The 21,627-nt window shown below is 34.3% G+C and overlaps 1 protein-coding gene across 3 annotated transcripts in view; it reads right to left on the bottom strand.

Annotated features, from left to right (window-relative positions):
* The window catches only part of ASCC3 (activating signal cointegrator 1 complex subunit 3), a 287,526-nt gene that overhangs the window by 77,032 nt on the left and 188,867 nt on the right, over nucleotides 1–21,627 (bottom strand). For all 3 annotated transcript variants that reach the window (XR_008234298.1, XM_052781435.1, XM_052781436.1), the window contains exons 17-23: nucleotides 18,027–18,146; nucleotides 13,726–13,890; nucleotides 12,774–12,860; nucleotides 10,364–10,540; nucleotides 8,030–8,255; nucleotides 4,129–4,283; nucleotides 310–408 (exon numbers count right to left, since the gene is read on the bottom strand). Coding sequence is in view for 2 of the 3 variants with exons in the window: in XM_052781435.1 (XP_052637395.1) it covers nucleotides 310–408; nucleotides 4,129–4,283; nucleotides 8,030–8,255; nucleotides 10,364–10,540; nucleotides 12,774–12,860; nucleotides 13,726–13,890; nucleotides 18,027–18,146 (1,029 nt within the window). In the remaining variant the exon portion in view is untranslated. The remainder of the gene's footprint in view (nucleotides 1–309; nucleotides 409–4,128; nucleotides 4,284–8,029; nucleotides 8,256–10,363; nucleotides 10,541–12,773; nucleotides 12,861–13,725; nucleotides 13,891–18,026; nucleotides 18,147–21,627) is intronic.

The raw sequence follows: 21,627 nt of genomic DNA, 5'->3' as shown, positions 1-21,627 counted from the left end.
TTTCCATGGACTTCAAAAGATAAAAATATGGCTGGCGCTTTGTCTTTTTCTTTAACAGACAAAACCATTACAGTCTTATTTTTTTCACCTGGAAATAACTGTCCCACCAAAGAAGAAGGAGAAAGAGGGACATCTGAGATTAGAAAACATCTTTGTGGAAGTCCAAGGTTATCACATACATCTGAAACTGAAAGCTGTGCTACTGGTTTGAAAATCTGCTTAGGTCAAAATACTGTTTGACCTTACAAAATCTGCATCTCGCTAACTTTATTTTTGTCTTGCTATGATTTTCTGAATAAAATCCATTACCTGTTTTTTCTGAATGATGAAGTACTCCGAATGATAAATGTGATCATTAGTAGGGTCTTCTACCCAAATCCACCAGGGCTCTCCAACAGTGCCGTGTACCTTTAAGAGTAGAAAAAATAGCTTTATTATAGTTTTAATGAGGTTCTCTAGATTTGCTAGGTGTCTCAGATATATTTCCAAATGATGTAGACTTATGAAGGAATACAGAAATATAGAAATCAGAGGTAAGAGCAATATAATATTTCTAATTAGATCAGTCTGCTTAAAGATTATGTTTCAGTAAGAGTTTTCTTATGGTACATATAATATAAATGGACACGATACAAATGCAACTGAAGCTAGTGCCTCAGCTGTTTATAAATAGACTGAACTCCCAGGGTTTCCTCTAGGCTCCTAAAAAAGGACTCCTCCTTTTTCCTCCTTGTACTTATGTCTTTAGATTCTGTATAGAGGATTGTCTTTTGCTATCCACTGTTAATTTGTCAGTCAAAAACATTCTCTCAGGAAAAACTGGACACTGAATTGTGATATTGCTGTCTCCTCCTCTCCCCCTCTCCTCTAGAAAGATACAGTAAGTGGATTCAGAGGGCTGTAGATCTAGTCATCTCTACAGGTGAAGTAAGAAGAACATAAACAGAGCTGTCTCTTGATGATTCCCATGCCATCTGGCAACACTTTATTCCATCCTAGATTTTTGTTTGCTTTGTTGTGTACCTTATTTTGCAATGCCAGCCACGAATCATAGCTAGGTGGGATGTTCAGTTAAGAATTTTTGGTTTTTTTTGTCAGAATAAATGACTTGTGCCAATAGACAAGCATTTTACTTAAATATCTAGGAAAAGAAGAAAAATGCATAGTAAAGGAGTATGGAAGACACTATTAAATGAACATAGATTTCTGATGTTTCTGATGAGGACTGTGATAAGGTACAAAACCAGTATGAAGATGAAAAAAAGTTGGAATTATTCCTAAACTTTAGTTAATAGGAAAAAACACAAAGCGCATAGGTGCTTCTAATGCAATTTTAATGCTACAGGAATCTAGTATTGATTCACACAGCACACATTCTTTTCAGCATAATTCATTATTGTGTATGTGTTGGAAAACAGTCTGTACTGGCTTTTGAAGACAAAAATATGTACTAACAATAGAACTAAGGTGCTTTTGTTTCTTTTTTGACACAGTTGCACAATAGATAAGTAGATGGACAGTAAAGACACTGTCATTCATTTTCATAACATTTGAATTTCACTAGCTGCTTCACTGGGAACTGGAGCAGTGAAACTGAAAGGACACAGGTCACTGCAGGTGACATTTTGAAAAAATACAGTGAGACTATTACTTCATCAGGGTTTAGAAGAATTTAAGAGATGAAAGAAGAATTAAGGAAGGCGATAAAGTTAAAAGCTCAGAAATTTTATTATCAATTGTAACAGCATCTTAGTCTTTGAGAGTCCTGTGACAAAGCTGCATGGGGAGAGAAGGGCAATGTGGGAACAGGCAACACAACACACTCTCCAGTAATGATTCTCAAGAACTCTGGGGAGCTCTTAAGAACTGACACATACGTGTATTTTGGGCAACCGTTGCCCTAAACCTGCATGTCTGATATATGACTCGGCTAATTAATACTAGTAGCATTATTCTGTATTTCTGCAGGACTCCTGGCTGCAGTTAAGGCTTACTTGCTCTGTCTGGGTATGTTTATAGTCCTTTGCTTCTACCAATATAATAAGAATTTTCTACTGGGATATGGCTCACATGCTTTTACTGAACTTAAGGGCTCCCAGCACTGAACACTGCAGCCATTAAAGATCAAGATGATGTCATATCTCATGACTACCAAAACACATCTTCTTTCTCTTGCAAAGGTAAGTGCAAAATTTGTGACGAGGTTGTTCTAGAATTAAGTATCCAGATAAAGGAACAGTCTTAAAACCATAAAATGTTAGCCAAGCGAGGTATTTCAGTTAAGTATGGTATTCAAATTTTTAATATTCTGATTTTATATGACTGCTCCCATTCTTTGAATGGAATTTTTTGGCAGCTGATTTTTGTACCAATTACAGCTATGCCTATAAGTTTCTATAGTCTTCTTCTGAATAGCTTACTAAAATAATGTGTGATGATGGAGAAGCAGTTTCGGAGTGTCAATGGTTCAATTTAAAAGACAGCTATTCATTTTTAGAGACTATTAGAATTTAACAGCTTTTTTTGTTTATTTACTGTGACAGAAGTTTCATTTACTGAAGAAACAAGAAAATCATCACCTACCTTACAAAAATAAAAAAAAAGTAAAAAAAAAGTTTACCAAGTTTTGATGAGAACCGATATACAAATTCACACACAAAGAGCTCCATAAGTTGAATTGATGAAATGATCATAATGTTTCCAAAGCAACCATAAGGAAAACTGTGTCAAGGGGTCATAGCAGAAAATAGATTTTTGCTGAAGTTTTGTTATGACTTTAGAAGTTCAGAATAGAAATAAGAGAGTAATTCTGTGCAGGCCCCTTTTCAATTTGTAAGAATATAGAAGAACCTAGATTTTGTAGAAAAAATCTAAAAATGTATTGAGAAATTACTTTGTATTAAGATACAGTTTAATATGAAGAACAGTTGTGTTTTTTTTTGCCTTTAACAGAGTATAGGTAAAGTGGATGAAAGACTGAATAATAAAAACTTGTTTCAATCCTACAAAGTAATGCTTGTTTGCCTTCTGAAGTATTGCACATAAATAAGGCAGTAAAAAATAATTCATGCTATAATTTATGTTAGGAATCCATTCAAATATTTCTGTAATAAATCCAGGTAGCAAACAAAATCTAACTTTCTATATTTTGATCGTTAACCTGCCATTAATAAGCTAACTTGGTGAAACTTCCAAAAGAAAAGAAAAAGCCTGTAGGCAGGGAAAATAAATTCTAAAATAATCTAAATGTTTGTGGAATAAAACTCTAATTTAGTTGTGATTAAGGCAAACTTGTAATCTAAGGGATCGTAAAATTATTTTTTAATAAAAGAACAGATACTTAATATCCACCCTTCAGAATAATTTATCTTAAGAGCAAATCTCTGAAGTGTAAAAAAAGAAAAACATGCTTGCCCATTGAGGTATCTTTGCCTTGTTTCTGTAGAAAGTTTCAGGAGTACCAGCAACAATACAATGCCCCCATGTGGACATTTTTATTTAATTTAGATTTATCTTAAATCTATTTCTAATGAACAGATTCTTAATCAAAGGGTGTGGGTATATGTAGATGTGCAACTAGTACAAGTCCTTTCATATAAATTTGCACCATAAAATATAGTTGAATAGAATTCCAAACATATCTCAGTTTTTCTATTCAGATGAGTCCCAACAGAAAAAAAGGCACCAATGTTGTGAATGTACATTTGTAAAGCCATAAAGAGCAGCAGAACTTGGCATACATGAACTGTATTTCAAGGCTTTATTTTCTGTGTTTGACATTCATTCATAGTTCAGAGAGCTATCCGTGCCTCCCTTTTTCTTGCTTCTCCTTTGTGGGCATATAACTCAAATCTGTGTGACTACCATTAATATTCAGTATAAGCATTTGCTTCAACATGTTATAAACAGTGTCATCCTGTAACAATTAACAGAAACAAAAAGGTGATCTTTGGGTGCCTTCTCCTACAAAAGTCTTACAGGTCACTCCATTCCTATATCAAATTTGCCTTTTAGCTAAAATAAATATTTTTTTTTTTCTTATCCAACACCTATGGACTCCCTGTGATCATCTCCTTTACTGAAGCTAAATTAATGCTTCCCGTCCTTCCTCCACCTTATTTTTTTTACCTGATCGTTCCATGTGAAGTCAGGAGCGATGTTCAGCCGAACTCGGAGCACCGTGCGGGTAATTGGCTGAATCGTTGCTTCCATTATGATGGAGGGGATTTGATGGACACACTGTTTTACCTTTAACCCAATCTTCACATGATGCAGCATATGACCTGCCAAGAAAACATTAGGTGTAACAAATTTGCATTTCCAGGAAAAATAATACAACTCCAACTTTCAAATAGGCTTTTAGAGAGAAGTATTACTGCTTGCTTGTTTTGCTCTTGGGTGTGTAAATGTCTGACTCTCTTGACCTGGCATGTCTGAATATTTTGTAATACTTAACTTGAATTAGCAATTATGAGCCTAGAAAAATCAGTATTAACCCCCCTGTTGGCTATGACTAAGGGGTTAAAATAACTATTAAGAATTCACACTGAAAACATGTCAAGTTAGTTCCCTTTCCTGACTTTTTGACCAGACTCTTACCAAGCCATATAGTTCTTTTTTAAAGCATGAATACTGACCTTTTACTTAATGAAGGGCATACATTTGAACTTCTACAATTCCTGTGTAGTGATTCAAAGCAGACAGAACGCTTTTCATAAAACTGAATAAAGGTAGTTAATAGCTTAAAAATGCATGTAACTAGTAAACATCTCACAGTAGCTCAGAATACACCAGTCTGTAGCTGAGACAAAGGAGAAAATACATGTTGCAATGTTTTTTATTTTCTATCACAGCCATGGTAACTAAGGCAATAAAGTGATTATATTCATTAAAAAAATTTTTTCTACTTGCATTTTACAGCTGAAATCTCTGTTCCCTTGCTCTTCATTTAAATATAAAACAAAGTATGTAGCAGTGATTTCTTTTTCTCCTGAAAAACACTGCAACTTCTAGCTTATTTAAGGAAAGAAGGTTGATTTATTACATGTTCACTGAAATTGCTTATATAATTGTGTGGAGCATATTTTAGATTTTAATTGTAATGGTCATAAGTACTCACTGTTAAAAGCTACCTTATGAATGGCTACTGATATTTTCTGGTATCATTATATGGATCCTGTGCACACTTTTCCATTAAAAAAAAAAAAAGAAAAAAAAAAGAGAAGAAATCCTATTATTTGCATTATGTGCAAAGTGTAGAGGTGATACCAACTTTTTCTTGCTATTGCACAAAATTTAGGAGCATAACATTTTGCAATTACTGATTTTTTTATATTGATACTGACTTTCCCTCTTTCATTTTTCTTATTTACCAAGCTGGCAGATTTTGCCTCACACAGGTGTTTATACTCTGAAGTAATGAGTGGTGATCTTGCTCAAGAAGCAAATCCCTAGTGCAAAAGTTTTAAGACACATTTAATCAGTTTAATTTGCAGTTGGTAAAGTAAGTGCACCTCCAGCAAGTGGATTATTAAAAACCAAAACAATTATATTGGTGCAACTCGGTGATATATGCAGTATTACAGCATACTTGCACAGTGACTAGATTTTGCAATTAGAGGTAAAACTTCAGAAATCGTGTTAAATAAAGGTGGGTGCCAAATATTCAAAGATATGACTGAATAAGCTTATGTAGGCAAGTACACTTTTCCATGCCAAAATCACTTTCTGTATCATGATGTGTGAGGTGAACTTCTGTGTTTGTACAGGACAGCACTGAGGTTTTGTGCACTTATCTGCTAGGGGAAAATAAGGCTCGTCTCCCAACTTCTATAAAATATTATAAAACTCTCTCTCCCCTCCGCCCGTTATTTTTTTTAGATAGTCACATTATGAGAAACTATCAATGGCATTTAAGAAATACTAAAACCTTCTGAATAAAAGCTGACTATTCAAGAAAATAGGTAAGTTTTAACAAAAGAAGAATAAATTTTGCTTATTCCACAATGATCGTCATCTGTATTCTGAAAAAACAGGACTGTTTATCTCAGATAATACAGTGATTTCTCAGCTTTCTGGAAACTCCATGGTTACATTGCAATAGCGCATAGATTGGTGTTCACCTATTTGTGGTACGCTGGAATCCAGGATCTGTGCACACAACACACTCTTCATTCACTGGGAGAGCTGGCATCCACCTGATGCTTTAATCTCTCCCTAGGCCATGGACTGAGTTAGCCATCTAGCTCCTGTCTTTTTTTATTCTATCTCCAAGGTCACAATAATATTTAAAAAGGAAGAAACGCTAAGACCGAAACTAGTCCTATGGAGTTGGAGAACAAGGCAGCACCTCGAAGCTCTGCCTTTTCTCATTTAAACATGGCTTTGAATTCAAAGAAAAATAAGGTGACTGCTAGGCAAGCACTTCCTTCACACCCTTGGTGTCAGAAAGAGAGGCTAGACAGGAGGAAGTATGCCAAGGAACAGTACTTCATAGAGATGCACAGATCAACTTGCTTTGATGTTTATAAGGCTGAAGGACACGAAGTATCATTACATATAGTCAACAATGACCTATTTTCACAGTCAAACCCCGAGTCTCATCTACTTTCAAACTAAGTTAATATAAAACAAAACTAGACATTTTACAGGTATATATTGATACATTTCCATCTTGTCAATACTAGATCCACTACGTTGAAGGAAGGAAAACTGGTTTTGTATTTTAATACAAAATTTCTTGCTTCTCCAAGGGCAGGTATGGCAAAAAAGAAGCATAAAACAACAAAAGAAAAAAAGCATTAATACAATTAATGGAAAAGAATATTAAGTATTAAAAAGACTGCACAAATACACAACAAATTAACAAATCTGAATAAAAAAGTGCTATAACACTTCTGAATAGAAAAGCATGATAATGCTAGCACTTCAAATAAAATGTTTTATTTTTAATGCATTCAGAATTACTATATATTATAAAGCACAGTTAAAGCAAGCTTTTAAAATTTTCTTATAGTCCTTTGGCTTAACTTATTCAATAAAAACATAGCCTCTAATTCTGCAAACTTTTACATATTTATTCAATTTTTTCCAACCTAAATTAGGCATGTAACAAAGCTTCCTAAGTTAGGAATGTAGTTCTCTTGTCAAATGAGAGAAATACCAATTCAGAGGCCATAACTATTAAAAAGCAGTGACTATGAATTGTATTTTTACTGTAAAATAAGATTTTTTAAAAAATGGCACTTTGCTTCTCAACAACTTGGCAATAACAGGTGCAAAGAAAGCCCAAATAAGAAAAAATACACTAAGATAGGAAAAAGAAATACCTTATAAGCAATTTTTTTTTTTTCAAATTCAGCCAGCTGGTGGACAGTTTGTGCACAACAGTTTATACACACATACTAGAAATTGTCATTATGTCTATCAGTAGGCTTGTGGATTTTCTCATTATCGAAGTGTCAAATTCTTTAAAAAATTCCATTAAGGTTTTGCTGCAATGACACCAGTGACAATGAATTCTCCATGTTCAATGAAAATTAATGCAGGGTTTCGGAAGCAGGCCATTTACTGATAGTATACCAGGACATAATAATCTGCTTTTATTCTTTTTCACGTTAATAATATTTCAATTAAAAAAAAAAACAAAGGCCATATTTTGCCAACTGGCAAAAATAAACAGATGCCTTTTATAGTAGTGTATTATGTAATGTGAGCAAGAAGGGAAGCACAGGTCAACATAAATATGTATATATACACATATATGTAAATACATATAAACATACATCTCCATTGCACACGTGTTCTGTGGTTGGCAGGACATGGGCTAGCCTTACCCTCAAAGCTGTGCCATATTACAAGCTGTGGAGACAGAATAAACCTTCTTTATTGGACAGATCATAATACCATATTAATGAGTCTACATGGTTTCCAGAACAGAGTGGGCATATTAATGAATAGCTTAGATTTAGTTCTAACTTGCACCTTGATTACTAAAAGTTTAAGCAGATCAGCACTGCTGATTTCTCACCTATTTCATCTTTTCTCATGTCCTTCATCTTGTCTACAGTGAGATTCTTCTCTTCCAACTTTGAGAGGACTGATGGTGGTAACACTGAGAACTGTCTCAAAGGGCTAACCCAGCCCCACAGCCGCTTGTCAATGACTTTGCTGAGATTCAGTAGTCGATATGTCATTGCAGGCCAACGTTTCCTAAGGGCAATCTCAAAAAGAGCTCGAACAATACGAGCTGCATTCTGGAGAGTGAAAAAAAAAGCAAAAATGTTGTAATTCTCTCAAGTATTCTTTGTAAAATGAAAAGGATCCCATAGACTCATCTTTGACAAACCATAACAATAGATTTTTCTTATACTTATTTCAAACATTCTTGAAAACTATTTTTTCCATCCCTGTCTAGTGACAGAACTACCTCATGACTGCCTATAGAAATTATGAAAAGAAACATGTGCAATTAATTAAAATTGTAGTGACAAGTCTGCCATAGAATTTTGATCATGGTTATGCTAACATTAGGGAGTTTTAAATTTACTGCATCTCAATCACTTCTGAAACAAATTCACTTACTGTACTTAATATCTTCCTCCTTCTCTCCCCATATAATATACACCTGCAAACTCAGTTTATATGGAAATTTTAAGTTTTAATTTTTCACTTCAGTTGTGTTTCTATAATAGCATCCCATTTCACACTGAATTTCACAACATTTGCACAGAAGTTTAACAGTAGTGACTTTTTTTTAACATGTTACTATCTTCTGAGACTATTGTATAACCAAACTGTATAAATCTGCTCTGGACTTGGAAAATTAATTATTAACATAAGCTTGAATGAGGTCAGTCCAATCCTGAAAATGTAAGTTATGATATTCCTTTCGTAAACTTATTAAGCTGTATTATGAAGTTGTGTGGTTTTTTTTTTTTGGCCTACCCATACTGTGCCTGGATTAGCAATTCTGTTCTTGATTCATTGAATAGAATGCAATCATTCTCTACTGGCTCTGCAATGCCAACAGGAATAAAAAAATAGAAAATTATTTGGTCGTGATAGGAAGCATATGTTACTAAAGAAACACATTCCTTTTACTTAGAAAGGATGAATGATTTTCTTAATAGTCACTATCCGATTAAAAAAATTCACAATTTGTAGCACTGGTTCCACATGTACAATTTATGAAGATCTAAGAAGACTACCATGTTGCCTCACTAAAAATGCTATAATTGAGACAGACAAATGAAAGCAATTGTCTTGAAAGCAAAGATTAAAAGAATCATACTGAAAATGATCTTGCTGTGCAAGTACCACAATTTTTATGATGTGCATAATGATTTCAGAATTTTCTCATTTATACCCATACGTGCTATGAAATGTAAACACTTGTGAAGAAGGTAATGTTAGTAAGAAAATCTTGCTGAAGAACATGTATACTTTTGAATATTTAACTCTCATCTTTAGCACCAACTAAATGCAATTTTACAATCAATTCTTCGCAAAACGGTTTTGTAAGGATAAGACAAAAATGATTTGATGCAACATGTTGCTGACTGCTAGAAAAAAAAAAGAAAAAAGAGAGACATAGGATGGTCTAAAAGGTAAAACTTTATAATCTATTTTATACATTCGTTCTTTTGCACATCTGGGATTGTCTACGAGCATTTTGTCACTTTGAGTTCTTTGGGATCCAGAATTCTAAACTTTCAAGCAACACCCCTTTCTTTCTAAGATGGGCTCTAGTTGTGTAAGCAAGCAGTTCTGTGTCACAGACTTGCAGTTCTCTTATTATTCTGTGTAGTAACTAAACATGCTGTATAACTATCAACCACTCAGGTGTCAAATCAAGCTAAGAAACAAATATATAGACTGATATGTAAATCTGCATGATTACGTCTAGCAATAAAATTGTAATAGCACATTTTTCTTGTGTAAACTGAGGTATGTGAATAAAACACAAATTATGTTTTGCAGAACGAAATACAGAAGTACACAAAACATAAAAATAGATTGCAACAGTTTTACAGATTTAGAAGAAAACCCAGTAGGTTAAAATTTCTGTGCAATCACAGTTAGAACTACTAAATATAACAAGACCACAGGGGTAATATGACCAAAAAGGACATTCATAATTAACAAAAAATGCAATTGTCTCCCAAGGTAGGCTTTGCAAATCTTTTCTACTTAAATAGTATAACACACATGCGCACACACACAAGGCTCTGATTTTCAAATCAATTTCCATAAAAACATACAAAAAAGGTGCAGATCAAGGCCCACTCACATAATTGTAAACGTTCGGGAGAATGAAAACAGCAGAAGACAGAAACAGATATGTAAAAAATAATATTTTTACCTGTGCAACATATGCAGAATCTGAAATAAGAGAGAAGCTGTCCATCTCCCCTCTGCTAATATATGTTTGAAGGAGGATATTAATTTTTCCATAATTATTTTCCACACCTCCTGGAGTAGGAAGTTCACAGAAATCGTTCAGTAAGGTATCCAGCTCTTCTATTTCTTCTTCTCTTACCTAAAACACAATTATACATTATGAAGAGGCTGGAGCAATTTGATAAAAATTTTTACACTGAAATCAAATTTTCCTTATAACATAGTTACATTATTTTAAAATGGAGTCTCTAGCTTTAAGGAAAAAAAAAAAGAAGAAAAAAGCAGCAAACCCACATCTTCCACAATGTAGCTAATAGAACATAATTGAAACTATCTTAATAGTGACACAATTACATTTTATTATTCATCACCATCTATTAAGGTTGCCATTGACATACAAAAATTTGATATGCCACAAAAATTGAATCTTCTGACCCTACCATCCTTCATCTGATGAGATTTCATTTTTTATTTGACCAGAGTAAAACCTCTGTCCATCTGGATTAGGGCAATCTTGAATTAACATTAAATGTACTCATTATAGTTACATAGTTTGCATGTGGCATAATACATTTTTAACTCAAAACTGTGAAGTACTATGATTCATGATATTAAAATTTTCACTGTTAATAAGATTAAGTCTTAATATGAGTAAAGAAATATTAATATCTATGGTTTGAATAATGCATAACTTTTCACATTCTAACTGATGACCCTTACATGGCAAAACCAGCATAAATCTACATATTCTTTGATTTACTGATAGTCTGTTAGTGTAAAAATTATTTAAAGAGGGTAAATGTTTGGTCCCTGCAGGGAACCAGCTGAAAGTAATTTTCATTTGGACCTGACTACCTGACATACAAAAGACCCAAAGACAACTGGGTTTAAATCTCCAACTATCCAGACACTGGTCTTACAGGAAAGAAAAAGATGAAGGACACAACCATCACAGATGACTCCAGTGTCAGGGGAACATTATGCTCTGCTTACAACAGCATTTTTGATAATTTTTTCTGCTCTTGCATAGCACAGCACAGGTCAAATCCAGATCTGCATTTCAGCTACTGGTGACTACCTATCTCAAAATACAGATTTTTTTAAAGGCATTATGGAGACATGATTCAGATTAACAAAAGTCATAATTTGTATCACACAGAGGGGTAAATCATGAGTTATTCTTGTGAAAATCAGTTACTAGTTTTAACATTCAGAGCTGCCCAGCAAATGCATCACAAAAAACTGGAAATGATTGTGCACTGATGCCACAGCAAACTCGAAAGCAAACTAGAAAAACTATGCTTTAGTCAAGAAGCAACACTACTAAATTTATTACAAATATAGAAACATACCACATCATATTTTCCATATGCTTTCCTTTTAAATATTCAATTACGCTAAATTTAGACCTAGCAAAGCAGTATCACTGTCATAAAAACCCCCTTCTAGCTTGGAAAGCGTTGCATGTATCACTGTGAAACCTCACTGCTTATTATCTTCTGTAATAGAAGAGATTACAGCAAAAAAGAATTTCTCCATTAGATAAAGAGATGGTAATACTCAGACAATGTGTGCAAATATGTAAATATGTAGATGGTGAGGGATTCACACTGCCAGTTCGCAGAGCCAAGGTGAATGAGAGCCAATTCTGATCTGAAAGTTGTATAATTGTGGTAAAATGGCAATGAGCCCAAGCTAATAAACCCTGTGGAGTCTGGCTCGCACCTCTGTGAGAAGGAAGCATGGGCAAGCAAGCTCATGCCGGCTTGCAATGTATTGTCTTGTGTCCTACCCACACAGGAGGCAAAAATGGGAGGTTGAAATTGAACTGAGTATGATAGTACAGTAATCTTTTAGCCTGCACAACAACATCTGTTACAACTTTCTAGATTTCAAATTTGAAAATAATTTATCAGAATATACCATTCTGCTAATCTAATATTGTTCCCTGCATGAAGTATATCACAGAGTTAACTTCAGTGAGTCTTGCCTCATTTCTGATAAAGCAAATTGTTCAGGGAGACATCTAATAATGGTTTAAACTTCAAACAGAAAAACTATCTTATCCCTGGGTGTACCATTCCAATGGACACTTATCTTCACCTGCTAATAATTGAGGAGCTGAAAAGTTCTTAGAAGCATTTAAAAGGAATTCTCAAAGACCCATAGCTAGTTATGAAATGTGCATTATAGTTCAAGCTGAACTACATATAAATTTGAGTGAGAGCATATACAGCTCTTGGCAATTATGCCTACCGGTGCTTAATATTTAACAAAACTTGGGTCTGTAGACACTCACTATTTATGGAGTGAGTACTACAAAAGTGTCTAGTTCTAAGACATATTCTTTGTATGAAAGGATACAACTTTACCTTTATCTGTTCGAATTCTTCAGCTTTTGATACTATTGCAAGAATATCGCCTTCTGTTTTATGAGCATCAAACAATTCATTGAAAGTCTATTAAAAATAAAATGAATTGATTTAACGCTGAAAATAAAAATATAGCACAAAAGAAAGAAACATTAACCAAGATTTTAAAAGGCATATCAGGTTAAAATGTAAATAAGTTATTGGAAGACCAGAGTGATGCAATTTAAAAAGGAACAATTTCCAGAATAACTTCTCAGCACTTCCAGAAAAACAGTCCCTCGAAACTTAGGCACCCCAAAAATCAAGACACATGCAATCTATGGCCATTTTGAAAAAAGTCTAGGACATATTTGTGTGAATAAATATGTAAGACTAATTATACATAGTGACAGTAAACAGTTAAAAATTATTAATGCTGAGTCTTCAGCTTTTATTCAAGAAAAAGACTTATTTCCTACAAAAGAAAGGTTTTAAGATGAACTTGTACATCAAATCAAGCTTCCAATACTACAAAGTTTTGTACAAAAGCATTTTCCTTACATGTTTACAACACAACGTGATTACAGTGCCAAAAGTTGTCTAAGGTTGGCAACCTGATAGGATTTTCATGCAGAAAAACTTTTCTGCTATCGGACTCTATACTTGAATGTGCTATCATGTACCAATGGTTGCACACACTGTTGATATCAAAATGTTTCTTCTAATTTACCTAAAAGAAGGCAAAGACTATAGAAATTTCAAATCTCATTTCACACAAGGTCTAATTTTTCAGTATTGCTTTATACTTAGCTTCTTTCTTTTTCCTCACTATTTCCCCTCTCCCCATTTCGGTAAATATGATTTGAAAATATATTGAACAAATCAGCTATATATTCTGTAATATCTTACAACTATTTTAGGTATAGGTTCAAAAAGAAGGAAAAACCCCCAGAAATAGAACGTCATATTTTACCTCTATAGTATTGTATTTAATATAGTAGTGGCTGGCAGTTCTGCCTAAATCTGTTGAAGAAAAAAAGCCAGTTCGTTCTTCAAAGCGAATCATGCGGGCTTTGTCCAGTTTTCTGCCGACTTCAATTACCAGCTGTTCTCTGTGCTTTTCTAGACCTGGATCCATCTAGACATGAAACACACACATTTATTTGTATAAAAGAAAAAAAAAGTGTTAAATAAATAATTTTATCTCAATAACCCAGTTACACAGAGCCAGAAATCAAATAAAAGGAAGGTACAGTTATTAAGTCAAGATTTTCCTGGGATCTCACTAATAACAGCTACATTGACATTATTGACCCAAAACTGTGTGTATAGGACAAAATAATCAGAATAATATTTCTTTTGCAATGCTTTGAGACTATCGATACAATGTAGACTAATATTATTACTTATGAAATAGTAGCATGATTATGAAATAAATTTACATTGAAGTTTTTGAAAGAAGTTTTAATGATAACATGTTCTTCATGAAATTATCATTACCATATCACTTCACAAAAACATGCCATCTCATGATATCTTCTATTTATGAAAATGGCTGAAGATATACCTTGCCTGGGTATCTGACATAAGGATGACTTTAACTGTATTCCAAATAGAATAAGCTTCAAGTTGGATGGCTGAAATGTTTACTAGCAAAAAAATTCTAATGTCCCCAAAAGCTTTGGGTATGTCAGCTGGGATATTCTAATTATTCAGTTGTAGACGTACTGTATAAACATTCACATTAAAAGCACACAAGGAGCTTACTGTGTTCAACACCACTTCTGTTCATATCAAAATTCAGGAACTTGGACATTTTGTCCAAGTAATAATGTACGTTATCTCATTAGTACATACAAGGCTAGGCAAAACTCCCATCTGAGTGGGACTGCTGTATAATTGTGTTTGCACATCATGCACCTGGGATACCCAGACTGACAGGGATGGGTGAAAAGGGATTCATAGTCATGTTAACCCTCTGGTATATCTGAGATATACCTGAGATATGGCTCTAATTACACAAGCAATGATTAGTCACCAAATTTGAAAAGACTGGAACTCTGTTCCTAGTCCATAGGCAGCATTCTTATTTCAGGGCTTGCGTAGTTCAGACTTCCTACAAAGTCATACCAGCACTCTTGGTAAATCTGCACCAGAGATACATGACCAAGACTGCAAAAAGAAGCAGGCTTTAAGAATTGCTATGCCTTGGTTTACTCTGGTTTTCCCTGGGCCAGGATTCAGTTTCATCTTTGTGCCAAAGTGCTTCATGTCATGTTCAGCGAAGCTGCAGACGAACACAGCCATCTCTGAAAAGCAGCTGCAAGACTAGTTCCTAATATTCCCTGTCTTTGCCTGTTACTCTGAAGCTGTTTCTCCTTAGTTATGGCTTGCCTTAGTTTCAAGTCAAAAGCTAAGATGGCAAAGGTCTAGAGTGTTTTTCTCAATAGTAAGTCATGCATTGAGGTCAGATTTCAGAGCAGAGGTGGTAAAAAAAAAAGTGATCAGGATGCCAGATGTTTAACATTTCTTAAAACTAAAGAGGGGGAAAAAAATTAAAAAAATATCAAAACATTTCCTTACTCCTTTGGCAGTCCAAACTACCTGCCAATCTTTTGCCTTACATACAAAAAAGCTAAACCTGTAACAGCAGACTAATATTTTTAACAAATACAAACATTTTAAATTTAAAGGAAAGGTCACCAACTTGAAAAGGCTGTGAAACAATATTCCAGTCTAGAGAATCCATGGTTAGCACCCTTCTTGTTGAACTTGCATAATTAGAAATCCCACAGAGTAAAAATCAAGCCTAGAACAGCTTTAAGCCATAGTCTTAAAAACAAGCCTTGGCATGTCAACAGCAAGAAACTGAGCAGGTTTGGAGTATACATATGGAAATTTAAGAATGCATGATAAAGTACATTATTACTCGTATTGTTTTCTCTAGCTGAGAGGACTGTTGGGGACAAGTTCCTCCAACTTTTACAGATGTTCTAAACATAAACATACAGCTTATGGGGATAAAAAGCTTTGCTTAACTGTGGGAACTCCAAAGTGGAACCAAAAAGAGGAGAAAACAAAGGGGTTACCTTAAAAAAAACCAGCCACCTTTCCTTTGGAACCCTAAAAGGATGAGAAAACGCCTGTAATTCATACTACAGGCTTCACTAATATGACACTCACATTCGCTCCACTTTTTCCTTCCACTCTTTGTTTCTTGCGGCTCACCATAAATTTTGACAATTTTCCCAAATCAGTAAAAGGCATTATTGGCACTTCTGGCAAACAACTTGAAAAGTCACAAATCAAAGCAGTGGGCCTGGAGTAGCCTACTCCTGGGCATAGCCCAGAAATGGGCTAGGTGGGGAACAGCAATAGCCTGGAGACAACACGTGGGGTGCAGAATATGTCGGTGCATGGCAGGTGCATGCTTGCCCTGGTCTCCCTGTGCAGGACAACACCCCCCTTTTCTGTGGACAAGCTGGACCTTTTGCACCCTAAAATAATTACTGGATGTGGTGACCACCTGTGGAAAGCAGGGGGAGAACAAGTTTGCATCTTCTCAGCCACACCGAACAGCTGGGAAGTGTGACCCACGATGGTTATGCAGATATATGGATTCTGAATGGGTAACATTGACTGTCGGCCAAAACAGAGATAGAAATTGGCATGCTGCAACATTACTAAGAAACAATAAGATACCAATTATGAAAATTAGATACCTATAACCAGAACAGAAGGCATAGACTGGCCTAAGTGAGCAAATCTGTGGTTATGCCCGCATCTGGCATTATACCATCCGTATACCGTCTATAACACATTACCTTTGAAGTTTAAAACTGGTTTATCTAGAAAATGAGGGGATTGGCATTGGTTTTGCTCCTACGTGAATGGATAACACTTCAAATTGATATAATTTGTTACTGCCTTAACACAAAAATAGGAATGTCTATTATTAGCACATCAAATCAGAGAGGTAGAAAGGAGGTTAGTGGCAGGAAAATACAAGCGCTGGCAAGCTCCACTTTCTCAGCAGCTGAATAAAAACACAAAAGCAAGGGGAGGGGGAGCAACTCTTGTTCATTATTTTTTAAATTTATAAAAAATATTTCTGTTAGTGTTTTATTACTTTTTTTACCAGTTATTACCACCACAGTTCCCTTTTTTTAAATCTAAAATTTGTTAATAACTCTCGTCAAAAATACCTGATGAAAAAAAAAGGATTTTATAGGAATGGGACAACAATATTCTCACAATTTTTGCTTTTCATTTATCTATTAGTTTGTGATTTGTGTTATATAGTCTTACATCAACATATGGTAATGTACTGTAAGGCTTTTTATAGAAAACAGATTTGAGATGACCAGAGGTCTAAAGGTGTCTGCAGAAGCTTGCTTAAACAATAGCCTACCTACTTCCATTGCAGCTTCCACTATCAGACACAAAAGCTGCTCCAAAAATATCTCCTGACATATATCTCTACATGTTACAATGACCAAAACAACTGCTGCTCACAATATCATGACAAATTATGAAGTCGCAAAAGAGAAATAAACTGCCGTTACCATACACTTGTGAAAGTTTCACCTGCATTAGGCTCAATTAACTGTGACCAAGTACGTTAACTTTAAATGCTTATGAACAGCTATACAGAAAAACGTAGCAATATTTAGAAAATCTGTAAACTATTAAACTTCCTAAAAATTACAGATAATGAAAAAAACTTGAAAAAACCCCACTTATGTAACTGTGCTCTGATTTATATCACTGCATGGAACATTTCTAAATAAAAAAAATTTCAAAATAAATGAATAAAAAAAATCTTATAATTACTAAATCACAAGAAAGAAAAAAAAATTACAAATGTTATTTTATAATTTATAAGATATCGTGAGATGAAAGATTCTAGAACAAAAGCTGATAGGGCAGGGGGGAAAGCAAGCAACTCAAGAATGCTTTATTTTATCATTTATATCTAGCCTACAAAACTGAAACACTGACAATAGGCTAAGTTACAGTAACTGCCTGATAAGAATGAATGTTGTGCTTTGGAGCATAACTTGGCCAGTTAAAATGTATTTTTATGTCAACAGAAGGGGCCTCTTAATTTAGTGTTAAAAATACTCCACTACAGAAAATATCTTCCTTTTTCTAAGCACTTTAAAAGAATTGCTGATGTCAGGTTAAGTAGAAATAGCAAATATTTATCCTCACATCAGGGAAGGATTAGAAACCCAGAATAGGTTACAGATTTTTTTAAAATGCATTTTATACCTGATAAGCTTTGTGACTGATGCCATATACTAATGGATTTGCTCTCATCCGTACATAAAGATAAGTGTAACTTATCCACTTTACTGCTTCTTCCACATTAGTTACTGTTCCAAGAGCAATCTGGAAATAGGAAAAGAGGCAAAATTAAATGTATATGTTACAGCTGAACATAAGTATTTGGCTGAAAACATATGGAATTCAGAGCATTAGCACTAGATTAAAGAAAGTGGCAGTATGTTTCCAACTTAAATTATTTTAAAATAATCATAGGACAATAACTTGTACCATTTATACATCTTCATCTTACGAACATCTAATAACATGGTATGTTCTGTGACATAGTATTATAGAAACAGTGACCCACATGATCCTTCCTATATCACTTATGATTTTTACAGTTAAAAGATTATACTGAGCAAGCTTGTTATAAAAAAAAAAGACAAAACATAATTCTTTAGCGAATATGCTCAGGGTAATTTAAAGAAGAGTACCTTTAAAAAAAATTTATTCTACATTTAAAAGATTAATTTTTCATATCAATGTAAAAGCACTTTCTGGTTCAAGGCCTAAACCAAATGATACCAACAATCCTTATGATTTTCCTCATCATGCCCTCATACTTGGCAATCTGCTTATATGCAGTTTTTACAAAGTTTTCTCCTTTTGTATCTGGCAAGTCAAACATACAGGTACCTGCTACATTTTTGTTATAGCAAAACATAACAAAATTGAGGAGGTAATAGGCACATATATATACATTTATTTATTTATTTTTCAAAGCTAAATCAGGTATACCTAAACAGTTTTTTTACTTAGTGACTTTTTTTGCTAATTCAATAGTTTTATCACCAAATTATTTAACACACACACACATTTTCACTTGATAACTTCAGCTCTATTTTGTATTGGTTACATTCATGAGAGGCATTTTACCGCTTAATTCCAGTTAACCTGATTTTACCAGGAGGATTTGGTATTTCCTGCATGTCACATGAACAAACGTTATTTGGTTGTTGCTCATTGTTTAAAACAAGCAAAAGACCCTCTTACCGAATTTTTGTGATCCATTACTACATTTTTAAAGTTATTTTTGTTTTATTGGTGGTTGGATTTCATATAAATGTTCCACATGACTTGGCAAAAATTAATAAATCCTTCTACAACTGTGATTTCATATGCATGTTCAGACCCAAGCATCTAGACGTTAATAATAATATAATATTCTTTCTGAAATAACATAAATATCTAGTCAAAAATAATAATGCAAGACAAATCTGCTTTGAGTTAAAATAACTTAAACCCAGCAAAACCTTGTTCATATCAATGACTAATAGCATGGAGTAACCCCAAGCTTTGTCTCACACATTTTTCAAGTGATGTTTTGTTCTTCAATAGCATATGGAGGTCGGGGGAAGCCCCATTGTGTTGTTTTTCAAAGTATATAGCTACATAATGCACTGAAGTAGCTACAAAAGCATTCAGTTCTTCATAGACTACTAGAGGGAGAACATCTAATAGAGCCCACAGGTCAGTTTTGCTCAATTTGCTACCCAGGTTAATTTCAGCATTTGGTTTCTTTCCACGATTCAAATATCTTTCAGTACACAACTTGAAATAGCATAACAACATAGTCCAATAGTAACGTTTTCCCCCAAACAACCACTTTCACAATCATGAAAACGTAAAATTCTCATTACTGAGGACAGTGAAGTCTGACAATTAAAAGAAAAAAAAACACCCCCACATTTTTTGGCCTCATTTGTTCAAATACTGATTGTATTACTTACAAATTAATTATTTTCATAATTTAAAAGTAAAACTGAGGCGGAAAAAGTGATTATGAAATACAGTTGGGTTTCAGATATGGTACTGAAAACTAATACTGCGCTTTCCTTCCTCCCCAACTTTAATGAATAGTCACTGAATAATATGCAGAGACAAAAAAAAAAAAAAAAAAAAGAAAAGAAAAAAAGGCAACTTCTAAATATTTGCTGCCATCTAGTGTTCACATAAAGTTCTTATGGATCATTTGAAAATTTATACCTTTGCTAAAACAGTATAAGTGACAGAAGTTACCTTATTAATACAAACACTTAAGAGTAATTATGAAATAAATTATTTACAAAGTTAGGAGAGGACCTCTGTTAAGACCTAGCATATGTAGTATTCATAAAATCAATAAATAGACAAGGTGATACTTTATTAAAATAAAAGAAAAAGGAAAAAAGTTCTAAATTTTTCCAGCATTTCCTCAACCATGTATTAATGGTTCCAACCATGGAATAATCAATGAGTAGAAATATTTACTATGTTGACATTATACTGTCTGATTGCACCAGTCATCACAAAACACTTTTTTTTTAAACTGTTCAAATACAAATTATGTTGCACTCACAAAATGAAAACTTGAATACTACATTAATCCAACTGACTTTATCACTTTAAATAAAAAAAATCATCAGCATCACAAATTTTCAACTAATTGTTCAATGGCTGGTGTCACTGAGTGACATGCTTAGTAGTCTGCATTTTCATTAAATAATTTTATTTACAAATGCTATCCCACAGACTTTATCAAGTTGAACTTTATTTCGGAGGAGGTGTTTTTGATTTTCAAAAAAGTGTAAACAGATATAAGTAGCATGGGTTTTTGGAGGTACTCTCTGAAAAATGAAGTTTTTCTCTCTGATATTTCTAGACAGATTAGAAAAGGGCATAAAAATATTACGATAATATCTATGGTATGTATTATATAATATGTAATATAACAGTAAATTTTACATAAGAATGTTTAATTGCTGTTGTATAATTGAGTCAGATTACATGGATGAAAAATTTCTATATATGAATCAAATACTTGTTCTTAAGGAAGAGAGCAAGGAATCTTTCTAAAAACCTAATAAGCAATTTTCTGTTTGCTTTGGAAACCAAAGTATTTTGCATTAACATTTCAGCATCTGAAGTGATTATGGTCTTATTCCTGTATGGCTTTTGAAACAATTCCTTAATGCTACTAGAATTGTCCCAAGTGGGACAGAATCTCCTCCAGTCACGTGCGACTGAAGGACTATTTATAAGTTCAGCTGAACTACATCAGAGTTGTCATTATCTGTTAACTCCAAATAACTTGTCTACCATCTGGACACAGCAGAATAAGGTGAGGGGAGAACGGATGAGGTTGCTGGTCTCATGCAGGTCAGGTCAGGCCCCAGGGCCCTGGACACCCAGGGAGAAAACTTCAGTTCCCCTCAGCCTGTGCTTTGCACCATACCCAGATAAGCTAGCTGTTCAGTCACCCAGCTCCTGAGTGATTTTTTCAGAAGGGCTTTGAAGGAATTGTGGGTCTCTTCTGAGAACCACAAGAGTTGCCCACTCTTTCAAGGCAAAAAACAGATTAAGAGGTTTGTCCAAACTAAACAAGTCACCACCTTTTACATTCCCCAGCTTCACAACAAAATCATAAGTAAATGCAAGGAAAGGCACACCCCCTGGGGAGGGTATACCTTATGCCTGGCACTGGTTTCTAAGCTCTCTGGGGAAAGGAGCTGTCCCAGAAACAAGCTGGGGGCCAGCTGTGGATGTCAGGGCGGGCTCTATCAGG

The sequence above is a fragment of the Harpia harpyja genome, chromosome 3, assembly GCF_026419915.1.
Source record: "Harpia harpyja isolate bHarHar1 chromosome 3, bHarHar1 primary haplotype, whole genome shotgun sequence".
Classification (NCBI taxonomy): Eukaryota; Metazoa; Chordata; class Aves; order Accipitriformes; family Accipitridae; genus Harpia; species Harpia harpyja.
Note: the sequence above shows the minus strand (reverse complement) of the source record. Positions and strands in the feature narration are given on the sequence as shown.